At 49.5% G+C, this 24,469-nt stretch overlaps 9 protein-coding genes across 12 annotated transcripts; 6 read left to right on the forward strand and 3 right to left on the reverse strand.

Annotated features, from left to right (window-relative positions):
- Positions 1-1,144: 1,144 nt before the first annotated feature.
- AAFC00_001129 (uncharacterized protein) lies at positions 1,145-2,571 on the forward strand (the record flags this gene model as incomplete). The annotated part of the gene is made up of 7 exons (XM_069340278.1): positions 1,145-1,319; positions 1,372-1,490; positions 1,544-1,615; positions 1,672-1,842; positions 1,892-2,010; positions 2,065-2,275; positions 2,326-2,571. 7 exons carry the CDS (start codon positions 1,145-1,147, stop codon positions 2,569-2,571), a joined length of 1,113 nt encoding a protein of 370 aa, XP_069203748.1.
- Positions 2,572-2,656: 85 nt separating this feature from the next.
- Positions 2,657-3,287, reverse strand: AAFC00_001130 (uncharacterized protein; the record flags this gene model as incomplete). Of its 2 annotated transcripts, none has more annotated exons than XM_069347895.1 (2): positions 2,657-2,815; positions 2,871-3,287. In XM_069347895.1, 2 exons carry the CDS (start codon positions 3,285-3,287, stop codon positions 2,657-2,659), a joined length of 576 nt encoding a protein of 191 aa, XP_069203750.1. The 2 variants fall into 2 exon arrangements, with proteins under 2 accessions (XP_069203750.1, XP_069203749.1); XM_069340279.1 differs by having other exon boundaries at positions 2,871-2,939.
- Positions 3,288-4,280: 993 nt separating this feature from the next.
- AAFC00_001131 (uncharacterized protein) lies at positions 4,281-6,063 on the forward strand (the record flags this gene model as incomplete). The annotated part of the gene is made up of 3 exons (XM_069340280.1): positions 4,281-4,545; positions 4,672-5,404; positions 5,460-6,063. 3 exons carry the CDS (start codon positions 4,281-4,283, stop codon positions 6,061-6,063), a joined length of 1,602 nt encoding a protein of 533 aa, XP_069203751.1.
- Positions 6,064-7,064: 1,001 nt separating this feature from the next.
- On the forward strand, positions 7,065-9,014 carry AAFC00_001132 (uncharacterized protein; the record flags this gene model as incomplete). The annotated part of the gene is made up of 3 exons (XM_069340281.1): positions 7,065-7,093; positions 7,152-8,229; positions 8,280-9,014. 3 exons carry the CDS (start codon positions 7,065-7,067, stop codon positions 9,012-9,014), a joined length of 1,842 nt encoding a protein of 613 aa, XP_069203752.1.
- Positions 9,015-9,273: 259 nt separating this feature from the next.
- On the forward strand, positions 9,274-11,845 carry AAFC00_001133 (uncharacterized protein; the record flags this gene model as incomplete). The annotated part of the gene is made up of 2 exons (XM_069340282.1): positions 9,274-9,463; positions 9,522-11,845. 2 exons carry the CDS (start codon positions 9,274-9,276, stop codon positions 11,843-11,845), a joined length of 2,514 nt encoding a protein of 837 aa, XP_069203753.1.
- A 236-nt stretch (positions 11,846-12,081) lies between these two features.
- Positions 12,082-13,227, reverse strand: AAFC00_001134 (uncharacterized protein; the record flags this gene model as incomplete). Of its 2 annotated transcripts, none has more annotated exons than XM_069340283.1 (1): positions 12,082-13,227. In XM_069340283.1, the coding sequence occupies one exon, from the start codon at positions 13,225-13,227 to the stop codon at positions 12,082-12,084; it is 1,146 nt and encodes a 381-aa protein (XP_069203754.1). The 2 variants fall into 2 exon arrangements, with proteins under 2 accessions (XP_069203754.1, XP_069203755.1); XM_069340284.1 differs by having other exon boundaries at positions 12,082-13,098.
- A 455-nt stretch (positions 13,228-13,682) lies between these two features.
- On the reverse strand, positions 13,683-15,087 carry AAFC00_001135 (uncharacterized protein; the record flags this gene model as incomplete). 2 transcript variants are annotated; one of them, XM_069340286.1, is made up of 2 exons in its annotated part: positions 13,683-13,844; positions 13,894-15,087. In XM_069340286.1, 2 exons carry the CDS (start codon positions 15,085-15,087, stop codon positions 13,683-13,685), a joined length of 1,356 nt encoding a protein of 451 aa, XP_069203757.1. The 2 variants fall into 2 exon arrangements, with proteins under 2 accessions (XP_069203757.1, XP_069203756.1); XM_069340285.1 differs by having other exon boundaries at positions 13,894-14,886.
- Positions 15,088-15,520: 433 nt separating this feature from the next.
- Positions 15,521-16,390, forward strand: AAFC00_001136 (uncharacterized protein; the record flags this gene model as incomplete). The annotated part of the gene is made up of 2 exons (XM_069340287.1): positions 15,521-15,826; positions 15,893-16,390. 2 exons carry the CDS (start codon positions 15,521-15,523, stop codon positions 16,388-16,390), a joined length of 804 nt encoding a protein of 267 aa, XP_069203758.1.
- Positions 16,391-20,870: 4,480 nt separating this feature from the next.
- AAFC00_001137 (uncharacterized protein) lies at positions 20,871-23,282 on the forward strand (the record flags this gene model as incomplete). The annotated part of the gene is made up of 5 exons (XM_069340290.1): positions 20,871-21,069; positions 21,125-21,202; positions 21,260-21,894; positions 21,959-22,080; positions 22,130-23,282. 5 exons carry the CDS (start codon positions 20,871-20,873, stop codon positions 23,280-23,282), a joined length of 2,187 nt encoding a protein of 728 aa, XP_069203759.1.
- Between the last annotated feature and the right edge of the window lie 1,187 nt (positions 23,283-24,469).

Raw genomic sequence — 24,469 nt, forward strand, 5'->3', positions numbered from 1 at the left:
GAGGAACGGCGTAGCGGCCCTCGCCTTGCTTATACGGCTGTGACCCATGTCCATATGATGGTCCTACGACAATGCCTGCGCATGACTTAAGTGGGGCTCCATGCGCTCTATATGCAACCGCTGGTGTATTTGGGGTCGTAACATAGAGGTTCTCGCGCAAAAATTACCCCTCCTGGTAGATAATCAACTACCCCTCCTTGAAAGCATTGAACTCTGCCTCGGCTTTGCTTCTCGTCACTTCGAGAACAGCAGGTAATGTATCACTTACTTGGCACAATTGATTGAATGGTGATATTCGCATACGAAGGAGTCGCAACTACTTTAGACAATGCGTCTATTCTTAGACTATATGTCTGCGGAGCTCGCTAGTAGCAGGTACAAGCTCGGATTAACTAGTACTGATCAACAACAACTCATTCACGGCACCATAAAAGTACAGTATAGTAATGATGATAAGGCACATGGATTTTGTCGTTTTGAATCACTCCAGGTAGTGAACAGACAGGTCTCTACTGTGTCAGTACTTTTTTTTCATACCTTGATGTATCATCACATGCGTCCTGTGCTTCCCATCTTATGCTTAGGTTCATTCTATGTTTGCCTATAGTAGTCGTAGCATCATACTTGTGTAGTAGCACTACGCAAGTCTAGTGCCCTGTACAACATTTATCCAGCTTGTTTGTGATGACATCCGTCCAGTTGAGTGAGAGCCGACCACAACCCAGGACTCTGGGAAAAGAGTTGGATATGGTCGCATCACACACTCATTAAGATAGACGCAGAAATAGAAATCATTGATTCGACCGATGATCGGGATGTTGTCGCAGTGGACAACGATATCTCCAGCAGCAACTCAAAATACAGTCCGACAAGTATCACTGCATGGTCAAAGGCGCGGTGGCTGCACATTTTCTGTTGAAGCAAAAGGGATATGAAGGTAGTGGATCCGATGGTGAACTGGATGTGCAGTCCAGAGCGGCGACTGAACGGAAGCTCCGCAAATCTTGGCATTTGCAGCTACTGCTGCAGTACGCGCTTCATGTTTCCATCATACCAAGGTTTCTGAGAGTACATAATTCATTCTTTTTTGGCTTGTCAGTCGCACCACATCACCTATATCAGTTGTGGTTCTGCCGAAATAACAATGCGCAGCCAGGCGCAAAAGTTGCTTTGTTTCTCACAAGCATGTGAAAGGGCAAATCCCCATCACGGCTTGATCCACCGTCGCTTTGTTCAGATAGCCGCAACTCCATCTTCGACGAATCCAAGTTCCGACCTCAACAGCGCAGATCCAGCATCTCGCTCTTCCTTGACACCTGGTGTGTAATGCATGTGTTCTTCTCTGTCTGCACTCTATTGACTCTTCGTCAGATGCCCAGTTCGAGGTCTTAGGCAGCCCTTATTCCCTACTATCCGCTTCAATTTCTGCGTCGCAAGACCTTTACACTCGCAAGGGATCTCTAGTCGGCTTCAATGGCGATGCTGAAAGCGTGAGCATGCGACAAAACATTGCGCTCACGGTTATGATCTGATGTCCTCGTAGACCGTGTCGACTCTTTCCATTCTCGAGCCCTTCCGACGAGCCCTGTTCGGCATTCCATTCCTGTATCAAAAGGCAAGACCGGCAGCTATTGGACATGGACGAATTGACCGATGCTAACGATTGAGTAGATAACTTCCACCTCGCCTTACACAGCCTTGATTTCTACCAAGTCGCCAGTCACGACTTTCTCCGTTATTCACCTCGATGGCCGTTTAGATTGGATGATCGCCCAGAGAAACGCGCTCCTTGCATGGACTGGCCACAGCCTGAGTGTGAGACCTCAGATCAAAACGTCAATGGTATACGGACCCGACTCTTGAAGAAGAGGAACATTGCTAAGAGTAACAGAGTCTGGCCCATTGGGGCAACTCCCGCGTTACCGGTCGCGGTTTGTTATGTTTATCAGGCAAGGGTCAAATTTATCAATTGGCTCTGAAGTCTGGAGAGGAATATGTCGTCCATCCCAAGTAAGATATCCATACGATTGTTGGAGAGAAACACCCGTCTGATGGATCCGACAGCAACTTGATCGCCTACAGCGTCATGCAACACGCACCGCAGCCATACAGATTCCGATCATCGACCCTCAGATTCCAAATACCAAGCCCTAGCTCGCTGTTGCCTGATACGCGCTTCTTCCGCATAATGCGGGAGTCACAAAGCTGGCGTTTCATCGCATCAGCAGCATACACGATGAGAACATGGGCGAGACGCACGATTTGGGGGGATAGAGTGAGTAAAGCGCCGAATTCTGTCTGTGACCATACTAACGGACCAACCAGCTATTCCTCCGATTCCAAGGACCCGCGAATATACTCATCCAATCGAGGGGCGCATCCATCCGCGAATCGCTAAGTGCGGGAGACGTAAATGAGATCGCGGACACTCCAGCTGGAGTTGTGCAATCTGCGCTTGCCCCCGCCAAGCCAGTGGAGGCACCTAAGCAATCCTCACAGCCTGCTGCACCTGTGAAGCTCAACTATGCCACAGTGAGCAAGGACGGCAAAGTAGATATCAGCTCAAAATGAGCATGCATTGTCCATTCTGTATAACTAGTCCCTATACCCCTTGTATGATGATTTTACGCGCAAATTGCGATTGCGGTTCTCGAACTCATGATGCATGACTGCGCAAATCCTTGTAGAACCAGATTTCGTCGACGAGTCTTCCGTCTTTTGGGGAAATGCCGTACCTCGGAATCGTGCCGACTGCTGTATACCCCAAACGAGGATACACAGCCTCCGCAGGACTGCCCACCTCTGTGTCAAGTACCTGGAAGATGCATTAGCTGGACACCGCGAGGCTGGTCCAATAGGGTTTAACTCACAAGCAAGTGCCGACGCTGTGCTATAGCAACTTCCTCGAGTTTGTGCATAAGCTGTTTCGCAACACCCATCCTCCGAAATCGAGGATCAACAAGGAGTTTCTCGACTGAACCCCTAAAGGGTCCTGTCTCAGCGCCAGGCATGGCTAACATGACAAAGCCCGCGAGAACATCCGCCAAGCCCCCTTCTGGCGAAATCATTTGCATGATGATGACCCTGTCTCCAGCAGCCGCCTGCGTCGCTTTGCCCTCCCAATACTTCAAGACTCTGGAATCAGTGCTATCACAATCCGAATTGAATGGAGGAAGGAAGGTCGCCAAGGTATGATCGCTCTGCACACAAGCTATGTGAACTTCAGCAAACCTGGGCAACAAATGAGCATGCTGCTCAGGATTAAACAGTGTCGGTGGCGGAAGCATGGGAGGCAGATCGCTGATCGCAGTTCGCGTTAGTGTAGGCGCTGATGACTTGAGGATCGCGAACGCCGAAACAGTTTGCGGATCATGAACACCATCGAAACCCAGGAATGCACTGATTTATATGCGCTTCAAGTTCACAAAGATAGCCTTCCGTATGCCGTCCTACACTTAGGCAACCACAGCACTGAAACCAACTACTGTAGGTACCTACTTCCTACTCTGTACAATACATAGACAACGCATCACAACCTGGATACTATACCGATGGAAACAAGGATTTAGCGCAATGATAGCGCTTGATTGGCAAAGCTTAGCAAGGCGTTGCAATCGGACTCGATCCCTGACTGTGGCTGATGGAAAACCATGAAAACCCCCTTTGGAAAGTGTAAATTGGTTGTTATTAGTGCACTCGGAAGTCACGGACTTTCTGCTTCTGTCGCGATTTCACTGCTGAGCAAGGCCCAGTATGTATATTCGACTGTAGTCTCTAGTCGAGGCCAATATAGATTGTATATCGGAGCGCGATGCGATCACAGTTACTCCGTACACCGGTGTATCTCCCAGACATGTCCTCGAAAGTACTGTGTGATAACCAGTCCGTGTGGCGTTGTGGAGCCCCTTTGTCCGCTACTAACTCACCTTAATCCTTGACCTGTTCGGCGATGACGTCGATCGTGGCTGTTTCCATGTTTACATGCCGTGTCGCATATGAAGTCGATCATTCACACGAAACTCATTTCCTTTCCTGAGTTAAAACATCGCTCTCTCTTCCTCTCCTATCCACCTACCATCGCATTACTATCAAGGGTCAACAAAGAAAACACACACAGAGTGTTTCGTTTGTGTGCTGTGTTGGCGTAGCTCTTGACTTCCATATTATCTTAGGGTCGTTATTTGATTCGGATTGGCAGACTTGGCAAGACTCTTTTCGCAGGGCAAGCATTTCAACTCGTATCTTATCCAGGCAAGGCTCGGCCTGTCACAACGACGATTATGCCTTCTATTACGCGTCAAGCATTGCTTGAAGCCTCACTGTTCTCTTTACTCGCTTCTGCTTCCCCAGCGCCCACTGCGCGTGCCAACAATGTTGCCCCACGGGATCCCGCAATTACCCCTTCTCCTGTGGAGCGAAATCCATCTCGCGTCGTAGGTCGGAATATCTTGGACGATGTCACTTCGGACATCGGCAATATCCTCTCCGGTCTTGGATCCGATCTACCTTCATGGGTTGCTTCAGGAGTGCCCAATTACTTCCAAGGTAAGTCGTGTTGATCGTTCTGTTGGAGCCATAGTTGCTGTTCGGACTGTGTCCACCACATCTGCGAGCACAGATGTAGAGGTGTCAGCCTCAACACTTCTATCCAGAGCTAAGTATGCACAACAGGTTTTCCCACGGGCGACTCTGTCAAGAGCTCTCTGGGCATAGACGACGCTCAAGTGGCTGCTCTGCCTACCAATGTCCTCAACGTTGACCCTTATGCCAACTGGACGGAGTCAGGGTGGAATGTGCGCTTCCACGGAAACGTTTACAAGCAGCCAAACACCTCTGTTGAGGATTTGAACAAGCTTGCTGACGTCTTCCTTGTCAACACAAGCATCGCGGACCTTCCCGAGAACCAAGCAAACCAGGCTCGCAATGTCACCGCTGAGATTTTTGTCATTCAGCAAGACAATGTCGCAGTGAACACGATCCATCTCGAACCCGCTTCAGGCCAGGGTGGCGATGGCCAGCCTGGAGGCGGTGGTGGCTTGACCAACACACCTGGAGGCACACAGGACGTCACCTTGCCTTACAACACTACCTTCGAGGGCGACTTCGACGCTTTTGTTCCCATCAAAAGCAACGGACTCATCGCTGGTAACGAAACTTCGGACATCCAGAGGCTCAACACCTATGTCGAGGGCGCCAGCATTGGAAACGGCACTGCATACCTCGTCCCTCCCACTGGTCTGACTGTTGTTTCCGATATTGACGATATTCTTCGTATTACCAAGATTTATGAACCAGCGCAAGGACTACTGAACTCGTTTGCACGCCCTTTCACTGCTTGGGAGAACATGCCCGAGATTTATGCCAACTGGTCCGCCAGCCTCCCGCACATGCATTTCCACTACTTGTGAGTCACTACAATTCAGGCACCCACTTCGAGATATTCACTAATCCTCGCATAGGACTACGCTCCCCGAGCAAGTTACGAGAAACTACATGGAGTTCATCTATGCCAACTACCCTGGTGGATCCTTCGACACTCGTCCCTTGAACTTCAGTGATGTTTCGGCTACCTTGTCGATTCGCAAGTTCCTCTTGCAGAAAGTCTTCGAGACATTTCCTGAGCGAAAGTTCATCCTCGTTGCGGATACTAGCAACAGCGATGTCATGAAGGATTATCCCCTAATGGCCACTGAGTTTCCTGGACAAGTGCAGTGCATTTTCTTGAGAAACACCAGCGGCACCGATCCGGGTGATAAATTCCCCTACGATACTTCTGGATTCAAGGATCTGAACCAGTCGATGTACATGTTCTTCTTACACCCCGATGATCTCACCAACTTGGATATCGCCAATGGCCAGTGCTACAACCAGTCAATTCCTCAAAACCTCACCTTCGGTTATCAAGGACTTCCTCTGGGTCTGGGTTCTGACCCTACTGCAATCAATGGATCGGCAAACCACACTGGAGCTGCTGCTGGATTGTCCACTAAGGAGACGGCCAGCGCACAAAGCTTGATGGCCCTCGTTGCAGCACTGTTCGCTGCAACGTTCATGTTCTTGTAGGACCACGCAGATACGACTAACGTTCATAATGTACATAGCTTTTGTAAATTCTAGATCATGCGTTCTTGATCATCTCCCAACAAAATTGGTCTTTCAACACTCGAGCATAGTTGAGTGCTATCATCCGCGCAGATTGTCATCACGCACATCTATGGGCTAACTGTCGTCCAAGTTTTCTGCTCGCAGGTAGTCCTGCTCAAATGAGGGGTGCCTGCGTGCAAGCAGATGGATCTGCAGGACACTTGGTTCATTCGATGCTTGTAAGCCCATGCAAAAGCGAATATCGACTTGCCGGACATCAAAGAAGTGAAGTCAAAGATAGAGTATTGTCCCGAACCGACAAAATAACGACTGTGCGTAAGGTGATAACGCTCGGGCCGTTATGGAGAGACCCTCGGAGTTTCGACACAAACCGAACAACGCTCGCCAAAGCACTGGTACAAGCTTACTATCACAACATATCGGCCATCTCCGTTTCGTCGACTAATGCTTTGCTCTAGACTTTCGCCGGATCTCTGAATGCTATGAGAGCACAAGTGCTGATCTCCCCTTCTCGACTGCTGATGCCGTATAGCCCTGTGAACATACTGCTAAAATTTATGTAACATCTACTTCTGAGGTGGATGGTGCATTTCAACAACAGCGAACCGAGGATCAGGGCACATCACGATTGGCCAGTTGTGACCTGTCTAACACACTTTACACAGATGCTCTCGCCTTTTTACCTTCGTGGCAGGTCACGCTTGCCGACTATACTCCTCGGCTGATTGATAATACCTCATACATTTCAATGACTCCCACAATTCGAGTGAGACTTGTTGCACTTCGCGAAAATGGTCCCAACATGACTGACAATCGGCTTGCGATTTCGGAGGTCGGGACTGTGAATCACATTGTTTTCTTACTGTATAAGGAGCTCTGAGTCCTTTCACTTTTTCGAAGTATGAGTCTTCGCCAGCTATCTTACTCATAGATCTTTGAATCTCGACGGTAACGCGACCATGGCTGAGCACACAAGTGGAGCGACAGAGTGAGTATCAGGCCTTCCTACCTGTACGCATCGACTCGTCCCTAATTATCCACAATAGAGTACAGGCGCAGACCTTGGAATCATACATCCACAAAGATGCGGCCGCAGAAGTTGATCCTATCTCTAAGACGGAAGTCGAATATGATGGAACTGTATCCATTGCAACTGACGACGATCGAGTCACTCCCGATGGCGATGAACCAACCGAAAAGGAGCTACAGACTCTACGCAAAGTTGCGGACAAGCTGCCCTGGTCTGCCTATCTCGTAGCAGTCGTCGAGCTCTGCGAAAGGTTCACCTATTATGGCCTTTCGGGTCCATTTCAGAATTATATGGCCAATAGCTATCACGACCCCAATGGTCTTCCTGGTGCTATTGGGCTAAGTCAGCACGGATCTACAGCACTTAGCGATTTCTTCCAATTCTTCTGTTATGTCACCCCTATCCTTGGAGCGGTCATCTCCGATCAATACCTAGGCAAATACTGGACCATCTTTCACTTTTCCATCATTTACATCATTGGCAACCTCATCCTGTTTCTGACGTCTTTACCCGTAGCGATCGAGAACGGTGCTGCGCTGGGTGGCCTTGTCACAGCAATGATCGTTATCGGCTTGGGTACTGGTGGTATAAAGAGTAACGTCTCGCCACTCATTGCGGAGCAATACACAAACACTGCACCCTACCTAAGAACCCTGAAGTCGGGCGAGAGAGTGATTGTAGATCCAACTGCTACTATTCAGAGGATCTACATGATTTTCTATGCCACGATCAACATCGGTTCTCTTTCCAGTATCGCTACTACTGAGCTCGAAAAGAATGTTGGCTTTTGGCCCGCCTATCTTCTGCCTCTGCTGTTCTTCTTCGTTGGCTTCGCAGCGCTTGTCATTGGAAAGAAGAAGTATGTCGTGAAGCCACCGCAAGGGTCAATTATTCCGAAGGCCTTCAAGATCATCTGGATTGCTCTCGTAAATAAGGGCAACTTCAATGCGGCGAAGCCGGAGTATCAGGAAGAGCTGGGGGCAAGACGCAAATTCGAGTTAAGCTGGGATAGCGTCTTTGTTGATGAAGTCAGACGTGCCTTGACTGCTTGCAAAGTCTTTGCTTTCTACCCGATTTACTGGGTTGTGTATTCGGTATGCTAGAGGCACATTACGATGAGAATTCAAGCTAACAATAAAACTAGCAAATGTTGAACAATTTCGTCACGCAGGCCGGTACCATGCAGCTGCATGGTATTCCCAACGACATCATGCAAAATATCGATCCTATCACTGTCATCATATTTATCCCCATCTGCGATTATCTGGTCTACCCAGGACTTCGCAAGATTGGTATTCAGTTCAAACCAATCACTAGGATTACATGGGGTTTCTTCTTTGGTGCATTTGCGATGGCTTATGCCGCAGGTGTGCAGAAGCTCATATACTCTACTGGTCCTTGCTACGATCGTCCTGCTGCTTGTCCAGCTGCTCTCCAGCCAGACGGAACTTACGCTCCTAACAACGTCCACGTTGCCGTTCAGACTCCTGCTTACTTACTGATCGGTCTGTCCGAAATTCTCGCGTCCATTACCGGACTCGAATATGCCTACACCAAGGCTCCAAGCACGATGAAGAGTTTCATCATGTCAATGTTCCTACTTACAAATGCAGGAGGGTCTGCCTTGGCGATAGCACTTACTCCTACTGCAGTGGATCCAAAACTTACTTGGATGTATGTTGGTCTGACAATCGCTTGTTTCTTGGCCGGTTGTGTGTTCTGGATCTTATTCAGCAGATACAACAAGACTGAGGAAGAAATGAACGGGCTTGACAAATTTACCGTCAAAGCTACACCTGTCGGCGAGGACATGGACGGCGAGAAGGGTTTACGAAAGACTATGAGTGCAACGTCAATCGCTGTCTCTTCCAGCGCTTAGACGATTGCTGTAACTTTCGATGCTTCAGTATACTGCATGATAATGACAAGTCTTTGGGAATGCCAAGACATATAGTGATCCTGTGCCAAGAACGCTAGTATGACCACCTTACCATACCTTATCCAAGGCTATTTTACGACTCGTAGGTCACAAGATGTCTTGAGTAGAATCGTTTGAGTATAGTGCTGTATAATGTGAGGCGTGAAGCAAGGTGCAATCATTCAAGGTGTCGTTTCACCTCTAATCTCACGGTCTTACGATGGAAGCAGCGCCTCCGACATACGAGAAGGCTACCGCACCTCAGAAGTGGGATCTTATTGCGCAGTATCTCCCTTCTAACGACCTATGCTCAGCTGCACTAGTATGCGAAGAATGGCATACTGTATTTGCACCTCATCTATGGGGAAACCCTGCCTCGCACTTCGGAACGGAGAATGACCGAGTCTACGGTCCGTAGAAGGCGTCTCTAGTATTGTTTACCTGCGTATAGCTTACGATCATTGATAGTTGCTTTGACGAAATTCCAACGAACATTACTATGGGCTCGTCTCCATGTCCGGTCGTTGACTCATACTTTGCATATGCCTCCGGCTCATGCTCAGATCTACTATGGTCCGCATGCTGATTGGTTGAGAGAAGTGCTTCATCGCCTGCCGAATCTACAATCACTGATTGTTAGGGGACTTCCATTTTTCGATCATGCCTCTCTCAATGCTCTGAGGTGCGTTCAACCTGTTGGTGGAGAGGGCTACCAGTTTGCGAGGGCTTTTGGGCTACGTCTCCTGGATGCCTCGAGATGTGCGAACACGACTGCAATCGGCCTGAGCCAAGCTTTGGATAGATTCCCGTTCATGCTCTATTTGGACCTGTCGTTCACTTTTCCTGCCCGCGACCATGCAGTCTTAAAGAAACTACGATCGATGACTGGTTTACAAGTGCTGAAGTTACGAGGCATATCTCTGCGAGACGAAGACGTTGAAGTGCTAGCTCCTGCTATCTCTACGAGGATCAAGTCATTAGATATGAGAGATAATCAACTTACAGATCGTGGCGTGCATGCGCTAATCCAGCATTGCTTTTCGCCGCAGAGATCGCAAAATACGTCTACATTTTCTGCTTTCGGCGATCGATCTCCTTCCCTCCTGCGCTATCTTGGCGCGGAGATGTTTGCTATCTATAGAGGCGAGCAGTACGAGGCTTACATACGGAAGGCTTTCACCATAGGATTCGTAAATCGTCTTGCTATTGAAGATACCCCGGAAAGTGGAACGGGCATTACGCATCTTGCTGTCTCTAGCAACCGAATTACCGTCAAAGGCGCGTCCGAGCTGATCAAATCAGGAAGGCTCAATGTCCTCGACATCGGCTTTGTTGCGCCTGATCTGGAAGGATATGCCCTCGAGAGTATGGATAATTTGGCATACCCGGGAGCAGAGAAGCTAATCTCCGTCCTCATTGAGTCAGCCGGTCGTACACTCACTTTCCTCCGAATAGATCATCGATTGGTCACAGAAGCAACATCGACAGAGCTCGACGATCTGGAGATGTCGTCCGGACTCGCGGAGCTTCCTGATTATCAACCAAGTGTGCTGCCACGAGGCATCGCTGAGTTACCGGCCGAATCCATCTATGAGTTGCCAGCTGACGTACCAGAACGGACTGAACTTGCTGGAGATAGTGTTCATACGCCCACCGTCTTGGCGGGCATGCAGGCCCCGAGCCACAGGGCAGAAGATACTGCAGAGTACCGTGCACGTCGTGAAAGCGAGATAGCACCAGAAGTTGCTGATCCGCCCGGATACGAGGATGTGACTAGCCATGGGACCGCCGGTCCTCTTTCGTACGCATTCGACATCGCAAAAGCACGTCGAGGTAGCGAAGTAGCGCCTGAACCGTTCGATCCTCCACAATACGAGTCTGATCACTCTATCCCCCTATCGACTGCCCCGGTGATCTCGCCACTAGACGAAGGCCCTAGCAGAACTGTCTCCAGTACCACCAGCACTATACCTCACAGAGGTCGACAACGATCTTACTCGTCGGTAGTATCGGAGAGAATGTCTCGAGTCAAGACACACCTGACTGAGTCGAAGCTATACCCAGGTGCTTTACCGCGTCTGACGAATCTGGTACTTACCGACGTACCACCGTTCGCTCCCACTCCAGTCATAGGAGAGCGTCTGGTGGAATTTATCCATGATTGTGCCGATGAGACTAGACTTGCCCAGTTACAGGCGCAACTCGACTATACAATACCACCGGGCAGGAAACAAAGCCAGACCGCTCTACTCACGCGAGCGAATACACTTTTCCCGCTACAAGAGATAGTATTGGAAATGGCTCACGACGAACCACGGAAACCCAAAGGCGCCGCCAGTACATGGAGACATCACGGCACCAAGTCAGTTACGCAAGACCACGATAGTGAGGCCCTAGCGGCAGCAGCAGACACTGATTTCTCATTCTTCGGCGAGTACGACGACGAAATGCCCAGTCTCGAACCCACACAATCAGTGCCGTTTCCCGCCATGTCAGGACTAGAAGTTGGCATTGCCCCTTCACCTGCTTTACCCCCGCAGTACGAGGACGAAGCTCCAGTGCAACCACGTCATGATGTCATTGCTAAGATCGCAGAGTTCCGTAAATCGAAGAAGGCAGCTTATCAAGCTGTGATTGCTTGCGGCGAGGAGCAGCCGAATGTCGAGGGTTATTGGGGTGGGAATGTCAAGGTCATTCGTCCGTCGAAATTGGCGAACCCGATGGATGAGGACGATGAGGTTGTCGCGGATTATTATGGTAACGTGCACTCGACTGGAGGCATCTATCGATAGTATAAGGGCAAAGCAAGAGCTTCTGGCTCGTCTTTCGGCTAAATGTCGCCGAGGTGCGGCATTCATTCAATTTGCGAACAGCCACACATAAGTCATGTCGTGGTCAAAGTCACGGTAGTCTTCTCAATCAACGTAAGACTCCATAATGAGACATGTCCAATCATTAGAACCCCGCCTCGTGATTCCTGCTCCTCATCATACATAATCATCATCATCAAATCATTCTTTAGCCCAGCCTAAAGCTGACCAGAAGGCACTTCATAAGGACCATACCCCGGTCTGGGGAACCTCGGACTCCCATCCTCATTCCAACCAAACCTCTGCGTCCTAATCGTCCTCGCACTCCATCCATGCGTCGGATCCCTCATACCATGATAAACAATCCAATCCTCAGTCGCATCCGGACTCTTGACAAAACTCGCATGCCCGACTCCATACGCCTCCTCGCGCGGATTCTGGTAAAACACACAGCCACGCGTATCCTTGCGCCAATCCGCCGGGGTCATAGGATCGTCTCCCACGAGCTCGAGTAGTCCAAGACAGTAATTCCGATTATCGGAGCGCGCGGCACTGTAGATTACGAAATTCTGGCCCGTGGCTGCGTTGACTAATTGCTGCGGTCCTTCGTTGGACGAAAGCCGGTCGTTGACGGCGCGGCCATACGGTGTCTTCTCCCATGCTTGGTCCGGCACACTGATGATTTGGCGGTCTGTGAAGTTCGAGGACACGGTCCAGGGGTCGGAGAATTTGGAGATGCAGAGGTTAGAGGGCCAGGATGAGTACGCGTCGTACCAGCATGAGTAGATGTGGTATAGCCCTGTATCGTGCTGGAAGTAGGTCCCGTCGATGGCGAATTGGTCGTACGTGTCGAGTTGGCCTTTGAGCGTGTATGCCGAGTCCCAGGGGTCACTGGATGACCCTTCAAGAACGTACATTCTGTGGAAGACGGCGGGACAATTAAAGGGGCAGAACATGTCTATCTGTGGCGAGGGCGTGTCGTTGTTGGGGTCTGCGGTCAAGATTATGTACCATTTCCCGTTGAGGTTATGCAGTTCTGGAGCCCATAAGTCTGTCGAATAGGGCATATCTGGGGGAGGCTGGAATGCTAGTTTCACATCCGCTGCGTCCCAGTCTGTGAGGAACGGACTTCGCAGGATGGTTATGTTATCATTCGTGGTATATGTCATGTAATAGTAGTCACCGTGACGAATGACCCACGGGTCTGCGCCGACTTTGTTCAGGATCGGGTTCATATATGTGGTGTTGGAAGATGAGGAAGAGGAGGAATTGGTATACTGGGCAGAAGTGATGGCGCAAAAGAGCGAGCACAGGAGGCAAGCAAAGCCAGGCCATACTCGCTTTTGTCTTTGTGAACGATACATTGTGCTGCTCTCACATTTCGATAGAACAGAAAGACCCGACAGGCGGCGGGCTGTACACCTTACTTATGTCCTTCGAGAGGATTGGCGATCAATGTAACATTGCAATAGATCACCGTTTCCCCTCATCAATGGTACATGTACCTTGCATTTCATGTACTATATGGTACAATATTTTTCCCCGTCTCCGTCATTCATGATGGATGAAGGTGGAGTTTCCGGAAGCCAAGACGAAGCCTAGTCGATTCCCCCAGATGCTTTTAGCCGACCCCTACCACAGACCATGTCGCGAATCAGATAGACTCCATATCATCTCAAGTCAATCGATCGGCACCAGATGTGACTTGGCCTTGAAACCAAGAAACGTTGGATTGTGTGTTGAGTGAGGGCCTCGAAGTGAGATGCGATGTGAATGATACAATAATATTGATACAATTGGACGATGGAATATTTCGTCCTCACTTTCGTCGGTTCATGACCTTTTCGCACATCTCCAAAAGTCCGGATTTAGCTTGACTGTCCGGGAAAGACGAGATGGCCTGTCGGGCTCTATCGACATACTCGCGGGCCATTGCGCGAGTCTGCTCGATACCGTCGCTCTGGATGACGAGATCTCGGGCCTGCGAAACATTAGCATATACTGTAGTCTCATTCAGCAGCAATACTCACTCTCTGTTGATCACCATCCTCGGCGAAACGTCTTCCGACGAGCTTGCCGAGTTCCTTGTTCTCTTTCCACGCGAACAGCAACGGTGCAGTCGCCAGACCCAGCTCCAAGTCAGCTCCAGCCGGTTTACCCAGCTCTTGACCGCTGATAGTGTAATCTAACATGTCATCCACAAGCTGGAATGCGAGACCCAGATTCTTGCCATATTGGTATGCGGATTCGACAACGTCCGGGGTACAGTCCCCGAGGATAGCAGCAGCGCGGCAAGATTTGCTAATAAGAGAAGCGGACTTGAGGTAGGTCTTCTGGAGGTAGTATTCGACAGTGTCCTCGCTCCACACCGGGTTGCGCTCGTCAGTTGCTGTGTTCTTGAGTTGCATGAACTCTCCCTCGACCAGGTTTGCGATGACGGTTGCCAGAAGTTCGGTAACCTCGGGATCTCTTAGACGTGCAAGCGCAACTGATGCACGACCCAACATGAAGTCTCCAGCTAGTACTGCCATCTTGTTTCCAAATTCGACATTCGCAGAAGGAGCGCCTCGTCGGGACACTGAGTGATCGATGACATCGTCGTGAAGTAGGGAAGCGGTGTGGATAAGCTCGGTGATCTCTGCCAGTCGACGTTGAGAAGGGAGGACAGAGTCATCCGCTAGATCCTCTCCGACAGGTGGTGAGGTCAATGGCGAGGAAGGATTGGCGTCAGCGAGAACGGCAGAAGGAGAAATTGGCGCATCCACACTGAGCAGTGTTGAGGAAGGCACGTCGCGCAATGCTTTCGCTGTCAAGGCAGTTGCCTGCGACATGAGAAGTACCAGTGTGGGGCGGACATATTTGCCTTCGGATTGCGAATAGTATTTTGACACAGTATCGAGCATGGGATGGCCGGATCCCAGCAATTGTTTGATGTTTCCGGTCAGAAACTTGAGTTCCTTAGCAACACTTCTCAACGGATCGATACCCAAAGGACCCGGCGGAGGAGCTCCACTGCCAAACATCTGCTTGGCTGCTGACACCGCCGCTGCCACCGACGACTGGTGTCTTCTTTGGCCAATCTCATAGCGAGCGCCGAGAGTCGCGGGGACGCCATTGCGAGCGACCGGTCCTGCGCATTCCGGACATGATCGAAGTTGTATCCGAGGACGATGTGCGGCGAACGATGTGGTGAGCGTGGACGCTCGAGCTCGAAGAGCAGGCATTATATTGTTGTAGTGCAACCGGTGGGTTATGCCCTCACGTATATGTGCTTCTTCAGACCGTCAAAGATGGGCAACTCTGTAAACGCCGTTCGCGCCAGGAGCGATTGCAAGGTGAATTAAAGTAGAAAAGAAAGATATGGCAACAATTGAACAACACAACCTCAGAAGCTCTCGATGGCAATGGATGATGCTTCAATGCTTCCACCGTGGATTTGTTGGAGATTTTGCGGATGCAATCGGCGTTAACAAGTCCCGACGACTTTATCAGGTCCAAGCTTCAATGATTCGAGATTCGAGATGCAGATCTCGCGGATTGATTATTGAATCACAGTTCAGGAACAGAGCATATTACAGCTAAGGTATGCGGTAACCAGGGCAGAAGAAACATGCTGTTTGCTTTACTTTTACTCACACCTTCAACGACTCTCTCCGAATGGTTCTCCTCACCATCACTCCTGCTGCAAAGACTGCCATAGATCGCTATAATGCCGTGACAGACTCTCGCACGCTGTCCTCTCGTGATGATGTTGATGCGCTCGATGAGCCTTCATTGATAGACGTATCTGTCGGGGACCCTGTATCCCATACACAATTGCTGCGCATATCCGACCAATTTAGACAGCGCAATGCCCAAGCTCCTGGTGCTCACTCGGTCACTGACCTGGAAGTGGCCCGTCTGGATGCATTGCTAAGAGGCTCCAAGATCCATACTCCTCCACCCAAACCCAAGCCAGAGCCGGTATGTATCTTGACATTACATTCTTACCTGATCTACCTTACGCTGATAATTCTTTCTGTACCCCAGAGCCCTCAATATGTTGCACTTATGGCCAAGTTACGCCGGGAAGAAGAAGAGCGTGCCTATGAGAGGATGATAAACCCTCCACTCCCTACCGAAACCTTTTCTCAGCGCTTCCCCAGTGCAGCGCCAGCTATACCTGTGAAAGTAGAAGATGATGAGGTGGTATATGCAGACGTCAACAGGCAGTTGGCTCTTATTGTCAACGTCCTTGTATCTGTCATTGCTTGCAGTATTGCCATCTGGATTGCTGCACGTCACTGGAGCGTCCCGCAGAGGCTGGCTTTGAGCATGGGTGGAAGCGGCCTGGTGGCTGCTGCGGAGATAGTCATCTTCTCCGGCTACATAAGGCGGGTGAGGGAAGCGAAACAACTGGAAGGTCGCAGAATTGAAACGAAGGAGGTGATGGAAACTTGGGTCATCGACAAGAAAGAATTACACGGCGGAGGTCCGGTAGCTGGTGATCTCCGTTATAGGAAACCTGTAAAAGGGAAACACAGATAGACTTTGCCCTCATCTTTCAAAATCCATCCCACGTGATGCGACATGAATCTGACTTTCTTGTTCGCCTGCTTGTCAATTATTCCGTATCATAACAGCGTGCACTCGATTAGATATTGTCTGAAGATGTCTTTGAGCTTCTAAAGCCTTGTAAGCAACAATGCATATCGTTACGATCATCTCAAGTAGGGTCAACTCCCGTAACCACAAAGATGGATGACCGTGAGAAATTCCATCATCCATATCAGCCATATGATATTCAATTGCAATTCATGCAAGCGCTTTACAAATGCATAGAAGAGCAGAAGATTGGCATATTTGAGTCGCCGACAGGTATGCCTTGAGTAGCACACAAGTGGATCACGAATTATACCCTAACGTTGTGCTAAGGCACGGTATGTGTAGTATCAATCCTATATAAGATGTATTCCTTACACATCGAATTGTAGGGCAAATCCTTGAGTCTGGCTTGTGGTTCCTTGACATGGCTTCGAGACCATAAGCGACGTGCCTTTGATGAGAGTCTAGCCGCAGTCGACACAGGTACAGTATCTAGTGCATCATAAACTTCGCGCCTCACTGACACTGCTCAGATGATAGTGAACCTGACTGGATGACAAGTCATGTTCGCGAGGAAAAAAGACGTGCTATCTTGACGAGGAAGGCAGATCTCGAGGTCAAGCTTGAAGCGATCCGACGCCGCGAACAAAAGGTCCGACAACGTCATGAAGGTGGCCCGCCAACTCATAAAAAGCGAAGAGTCGACCCAACGACTGATCCTGATGATGAGGATCAATTCGCCCTTGAAGAATACGACAGCGATGACGGTGTCTCATCTGACTCGAAAGCCATCAATGCTAAGACCGACATCGGACTGTCTAAAGAAACACAAGCATTGATGAAGAAACTAGGTTACTCACTAGATGCCAGACCCATGAACGATGATGCAGAACCAGAAGACGAACTCAAGATCTTCTTTTGTTCCCGAACGCACTCTCAACTATCTCAATTTGTTGGTGAACTTCGCCGTATCAAGATTCCTTCGGCATATCCGAAGGATACGCTGCCTGGAGAGACGGGCACACAGGATGTCTTTCCAACAGAAGAGATGAAGCATCTTACGCTCGGTTCTAGGAAGAACTTGTGCATCAATCCAAAAGTGACCGCACTGCGGCATCCAACGGCCATAAACGAGCGGTGTCTAGAACTACAGGATTCAAAAACGCCGGTAGACAAAAAGTGCCCATTCGTCCCTAACAAGGAGAATGAGGCTGAGGTTCTCGACTTCCAACACCATACACTCTCGAAGATCAGGGACATAGAAGATCTGGGGAAGATCGGAGAGAAGCTTTCGGTATGCCCTTATTACAGCACCCGGCCTACAGTCAAGCCTAGCGAAATCGTTACATTACCATATCCGCTCCTTCTGCAAAAGTCCGCAAGAGAAGCGCTCGGTCTGTCACTGAAAGATCATGTCGTCATCATCGACGAGGCACATAATCTCATGGACGCTATACTCGGCATATATACCATTGAAGTATCTTTAACGCAGCTACAGCGTGCCCGAGAGCAACTTACCATCTACCTGTTGAAGTTCAGAAATAAGCTGAAAGGGAAAAACCGTGTTTACGTGGCACAAGTTGTGCGGCTTCTCGATTCTCTCATCGGTCACCTCCAAGGCGTCAGCAAGAGTCCCAAGGCAAGCGCAGGAACTGTTAAAGGTGTGGATCTGCTCCAGGGCAAAGGTGTAGACCAGATCAACTTACATAAGCTGATGCATTACCTTCATGAGAGCAAATTGGCGAGGAAAGTAGAAGGCTACGTCAGCTTCCAACAGCAGAATGATCCCAAGAATATGAAGAAGGACCACACTACAGTACCCAGTGCTACTATGCCTACTCTCAGCCATATTCAATCTTTCTTTTTAGTGCTAACGAACCCTGCAAGCGAGGGTCGCTTCTTCTTCACATCAACAGGCGACGCATCCGAGACGAAGCTCAAGTATCTTCTACTCGATCCCTCCGAACAATTTCGAGACATCGTTGTGGATGCTAGATCTGTAATCTTGGCAGGAGGGACAATGTCACCTATGGACGACTATATTTACCAATTATTTCCATATCTCCCAGCGTCAAAGATCACTACATTGTCTTGCGGACACGTCATTCCAGCGTCCAACCTTTTCGTCAGTCCAGTCATGCAGACACTGACAGGTATGGAATTCGACTTCACCTTTGCGTCACGAAACTCGATCGCTACGATCAATGGTCTAGGGGAGACCTTGGTGCAATTATTGCCACTGGTACCGGATGGAATAGTGATATTCTTCCCTAGTTACGCATACCTTGATCAGATCACTACGGAATGGAACAAGCCGTCAAACTCTGCAAAGAGCACTGTCTGGTCTCGGCTAGCTAGTATCAAGCCAATCTTCAAGGAGACCAAGTCGGCCTCTGTAGAAGATGTCTCGACCGAAGACGTCCTTATCTCATATACACGAGCTGTTGAAGGTTCTGATCGTCGCGGCGCACTATTACTGGCGGTCATTGGCGGAAAGCTGTCCGAGGGCATCAATTTCTCCGATCGTCTAGGAAGGTGTGTCGTTGTCGTCGGCCTCCCGTACCCAAACCCCAGCTCGCCTGAATGGAAGGCAAAGATGGAGTATATCGAGCAGAAGGCGGTAGCGAGGGGCATTCCAAGTGGCACAGCAAGCAGAGACTTCGCAGAGAACGTTTGTATGCGCGCCGTGAACCAGGCCATTGGTCGTGCCGTTCGACATAAAGGAGACTGGGCTTCGATATTGCTGATTGACAAGCGATATGGACAGAAGCGCATAACAGATAAATTGCCTAAGTGGATCCAGGCAAGCTTGACGAACGCGGTTGCTGTTAAAGTTGGCTCTTTTGAGGATAGCCTAAAAAGATTCTATGCCTCAAAGGCGCGCATACAGTGAGAAATCGAATTGCCCGGTCATGCTTCCTTGCTTAGCTTATCACTACAAGTAACTGTCACTACTACACGTCACACATGAATCTACCCACAAGTGAACTCGGGAAACGTTCTATTCACTTTGATTGTACAGAAAGATTATCAAGAAAATGGAGCCCGATGCCTGGCACGCTTGGGGGTTTTCACTGAACAGCAGGATCTACAAATCTCGGCAGACGTTCTCCAAGTCTTGTTGGTTGCCAGAACGATCAGATAACGCGAAAGGAAAAAGCATCGCAGAGTCATAATGTAAGGCTGAGCTATTGGATGTGACCCGAAGGACGTTGCTAAACCTCTACCAAGTTTAGGTGAATGCCCGATAGCAGATCAAGCTTTTCGTAGTTTTGCATGCTATGCAGTACGAATGTACCATACATCAGCAATTGGGAGTCAAGTCCGCTAGTATTGCAGTGGAGACCTTCATCAAGTTCATTGGTTCTCTGTCATGTAGACCACTGAGCAGTCTGATCGTCTTGACATTAATATAAGAAGCATTTAGCCCCATGCTTTAACGCCGGATGGGGTTTGTGCTTTTCCAGCCTCACAGCCTCATCAACAGCTTACCCCAGTGGCTATAAGCGAATGATTACATCACTGGCAGAACTGGTAGCGTGAGTGGAACGGGAGATGACATCGACACCTACCGCATCTCATGCAAGCGAGCTGGACAGAACCCGAGGCTACCTACCTTGTACACACAACAAACCTGTGAATCAGCAACCACGATCCCACATCCCTGCGCGACAGGCAAGGACCACTAGATTGATAGTCCAGATTGGGCAATGACAAGCAAGATGTTCTGGTTCGGTAAGTCTCTATGCTTTGTTCCCGAGACGCCTCCGACGCTGTCCCACCCCCATTTCATCGAATTGTGGAGTGACCTCATCTTTCTTGTTCCATCGCCCAAGCCAGCGTCCTGTGTCCTTGGATAAGGTAGGTACTCGCTAGTCACCGCAACGAATCATGGGTATTGGACGTGACGGACGGCCTGGTAGCACAGAAGATCTTTCCATGCTGGCATTGCGATCAAATGGTTCTGCCGTGTTGTTTCACTTGTAGATACAGTAGGTCCGGGTCGCTATTTCCACTTTGACTTCTGTTTCTTTTCTTGTTTGCTTCTCGCATACTTTATGCGCTGCCTCTATCAAGCTCTATCATACGCGATACTCTAAACAATAATTATCGAATCGAAAGGATTCTACCAAGTCAAATCATTAGGTGCAGATAGCTAGTGCAATTGTAAAAGCATAGACTGCACTTCTGTCTGGGAACCACATAACAAGTACAGCTTTCTCAGTCGCAAGGCTCAATTGATTTCAGGTCATCTCTGTGACTCGTCAGTCTTATACCACCCGTATTAGACAAAGCTGTTATGGGCTCAATTTACCAGCACACAGACACAATAAAGAAAGCCGAAGGAAAAGAAGAAAGAGGAGTTGAATCCAGAGACCGGACACAAAATGGATTCTCCCATTCATACACTAGGAAGGCTGCTATGATAGCATTACTGGCAGCAGTTGGGATTCCTTTGCTCCATGGGACCTCATGGCCTGGCAAAGCATCTGCCCCTGCGATAGGCGCCGAAGGTGGCGTTATGCGACGAACACCAGGTCCATTCATCGATTCGGAGAACAAGGTGTTAGTACGCCAATCCGACAGTCCCACGGATATCTGCACAAGATGGGCACAGCAATGTGAGATTTTATCATCAATTATGGCGGTGCTATGGCTAACAATGCTTTCCAAAAGCTGCTGTCGTCAACGGAACATTATACCTGTACGGAGGGGAGGCTACTACTTCTACGAGTCAAACCGAAAATACTTGGAGTGGGTTAAGACTGACTAGTAGAGTGGAGGAATATATGTCACTGATAATACTCGCAGACAACAATTTTATTGCCATGGACTTGAGCAAGACGTGGCAGATTGCAGCGCCTTCGATGAGTTATCTACCCCAGCCATCAGGTCCACCAAGTGTAGCGCTTGGTTCTTTATGGAACTCTTACGATTCGTTGTATCTGTACGGTGGTGAGTTTTCATCCAAGCCAGCCGTTTCACCTGTGCCGTTCTCCCTGTGGCAGTACGAAATCAAGTCTGGACAGTGGTCTGAACATAGCAATCCGACAACGTCTGAAGGCAACAATTCTGAAGCAGCAAATCAACCTGTACAGCGAGCGGCCGAAGGCGCTGGGGTGTCCGTACCATCATTGGGCCGTGCTTGGTATTTCGGGGGCCATCAGGATGGCTACACCACCGAGGGCTGGTCCCAGAGCATTTGGCGGATTTACCTTAAATCGCTGCTGGAGTTTACCTTTCCCGGTGCACAGAATAACCAGGTCAACAGTCTCTCGGATGGCGAAACTGCGGGGTCAGATGGTGTGTGGCGCAATGTCACGGAAGGCGGCTTGCAAGATGAAGCTGGATTTCCTGAGCGCGCAGACGGCATCTTGACATATGTTCCCGGATTCGGAGCAGAAGGATTATTACTCGGACTTGCGGGTGGAACAAATGAGACATTGGTAAGTTGAGAGACTCACTTACCGAGTGACTCTCGCTGCTGGAAGCTGACCCACTGCCCTGCAGACCCAGATGAATGTCATTGATGTATATGACATAGCGACCTCAACGTGGTACAAACAAGCCACTAGTGGACCTATGCCTCCAGCGCGTGTCAATCCATGTGCCGTGGTAGCAGCTGCACCAGAGTACGTTCAACTCTACTTCCATATGACTAAGCTAACGAAATGATTACAGTGGCTCATCATATAATGTTTACATGTTCGGTGGACAGGACCTCAAGAATGATCAGACACAACTTAATGATATGTGGATTCTGACCACTCCATCTTTTACTTGGATCAAGGTTGATCAACCCAGTGATCAGTCTGTTCCATATGCAAGAGCTGGACATACATGTGCCATCTGGGACGCGCAGATGATCGTCGTGGGCGGATATGTTGGCACATCGATCAGCTGCGACTCGCCAGGCATCTACGTCTACGACTTGAGCAGCTTGAGTTGGGTGGAACAATTCACAGCACTCGGTGCATCAAACAGCTCTTCCTCTTCGATTAGCTCCGGTTCAGCATCAGCTTCAGACTCGAACTCATCCGGATCAGCTACAGCCTCAGACGACGAATCGAAACCGGCCGCAACTAGCGCACCGAATGCGGAGAATAACCCTCTCAACCAACAACCAGCTCAGATTGCCAACGCCACAAACGCTGGTGGTCTCGAAGGCTCGTACGGGTATGAGGTTCCGCAGATTGTTATCGCCGCCATTGGCGGCGCCTCAACAGGTGGCGCGACTTTGACCACTCCACGAGTTACTGCAACTTCTGGACCCTTGGCTACAGGAAAGGCCGTCACGTATACAGTCACACAGTCAAGCGGTGCAATAGTGACGGAGACGTCCGCGCCAGGCAACACGACTGTTGGCGGTGGCAGTGGTGGATCCTCCAGTCACAATGGACCAAACATCGCTGCTATCGTTGCAGGCACTGTGGCAGGTGTGCTCTTCCTTCTGGTATGCTACCTCGCATTCTGCGCCTGGCTATATCGCAAGCAACTGGTCCTCTATAAACGCCATGTCAACATGGCACAGACTCAAGCCCTTGGAGAAAAGCGACCCGCAATCCCAGGACTGTTCAGCACAACCGAAGACTCAGACCGAAGTAGCTCGCAAAGACAGTACGACGCGAACCGACTTCGCAACAGCGAATCGGCCAGTGGATCAGGAGGTAGTTGGGCACCGTATGTTCCTGATCGCCGCGGAAGTGATAGCTTACTACCACGTACGAGTTCAGAGAACGGTGATGTGGACGACCTGCTTGGTGGACATGAGCCTTCGTTCTTGGGAGTTGTTCTTGCCCCTAGACGGAGTCTCAGAGTGATCAATCAGGATTGAGATGTTATTTTCATAATCCCGTTTTTGTATATTCACGCAAGTGCTCTTCAGTCATGTTTTGAAGTTTTAGCGTTTATGATCGGTATCAATTCTATGGATTTTTGAGCTTTTTGGCACTACTTCTTACATTCGTACTTATCAGTAAGCTCGGCGACCCCTAGATGGCGCGCCATTCGACGCGTATCACAGTGCAATGTCCATTTGGATATTGGTATACTTCTACTTCGAACCACATGTTATATTGATCGACTATGGACCAAGGCGAACTCGAGATACAAGCAGCCCTTCAAGAGCTTCAAAACCGCCTGAAAGATCAATCAAAAGTATTGCACGAGAACACGGCATGTCAGACACAACGCTCCGTCGTCGCCGCGACGGAGGCATCAACCGACGCGCCAGTCACGAGCAACTAGAAAGAAGAATTTCCTGTGATGTGGATACTGGAGGACGATCTGCATGGATACCCGCCTTCTCACAAGCGCGCTCGCGAAATGGCTTCGCGTGTACTTCGCATGCGCGGCGACGACAACGAGCCTCTCGAGGTCAAATGGTTGCCTCAGTGTATCAAGCGGAATCCGAGAGTTGCCTCTGTCATTGGACGTAAAATTGGGGTTGCACGAGTTCATGGAACCACGAACACGTGAGCTTGCGTTGTTCGAGAGATAATGCCGCCACACGCGATCCAGAAATTGGGTTAAGGACACAAAAGGCATCTAAAAGCATCAACTCATAGATTGTGCTAATATTCCGGGCGTGTAATACCGGGTCATCGAACACACCCTTTGACTAATCAGTAATAGTGATGGGTATGATTGCGCATTTATATATTGAAAGAGTTCAAGAACGCCATGTAACTTGCAAATATTATCATAAGTTGTGCCGGGGGTATCATATATTGTAAGCTGTGGCTTGTATCTAAGCTCTTCGTCATGCTCGTCTTTCCGCTCCTTTCCTGAGCGGCCATAGAGATACTCGGTACGGATCATGACTCATTAGAAGATATCATTGTGGTGAGATTCAGAGAGGCGCGCAAACCAGCGTCCTTTCGTCCGCGAGTCATTCTTCCCTTCTGGCAAAAGCTTTTGCCTTTCTTCGTCTGGCAGCCGTCTGAGGAGTCCAGATACCGAGAAATAGTTCTTCGCACTCATTTTCGTCTTCGCTGTCGAATTCAATCTGGCTCTGATCAA

This window comes from Neodothiora populina (assembly GCF_041146345.1).
Source record: "Neodothiora populina strain CPC 39397 chromosome Unknown canker_contig_12, whole genome shotgun sequence".
Lineage (NCBI taxonomy): Eukaryota > Fungi > Ascomycota > Dothideomycetes > Dothideales > Dothioraceae > Neodothiora > Neodothiora populina.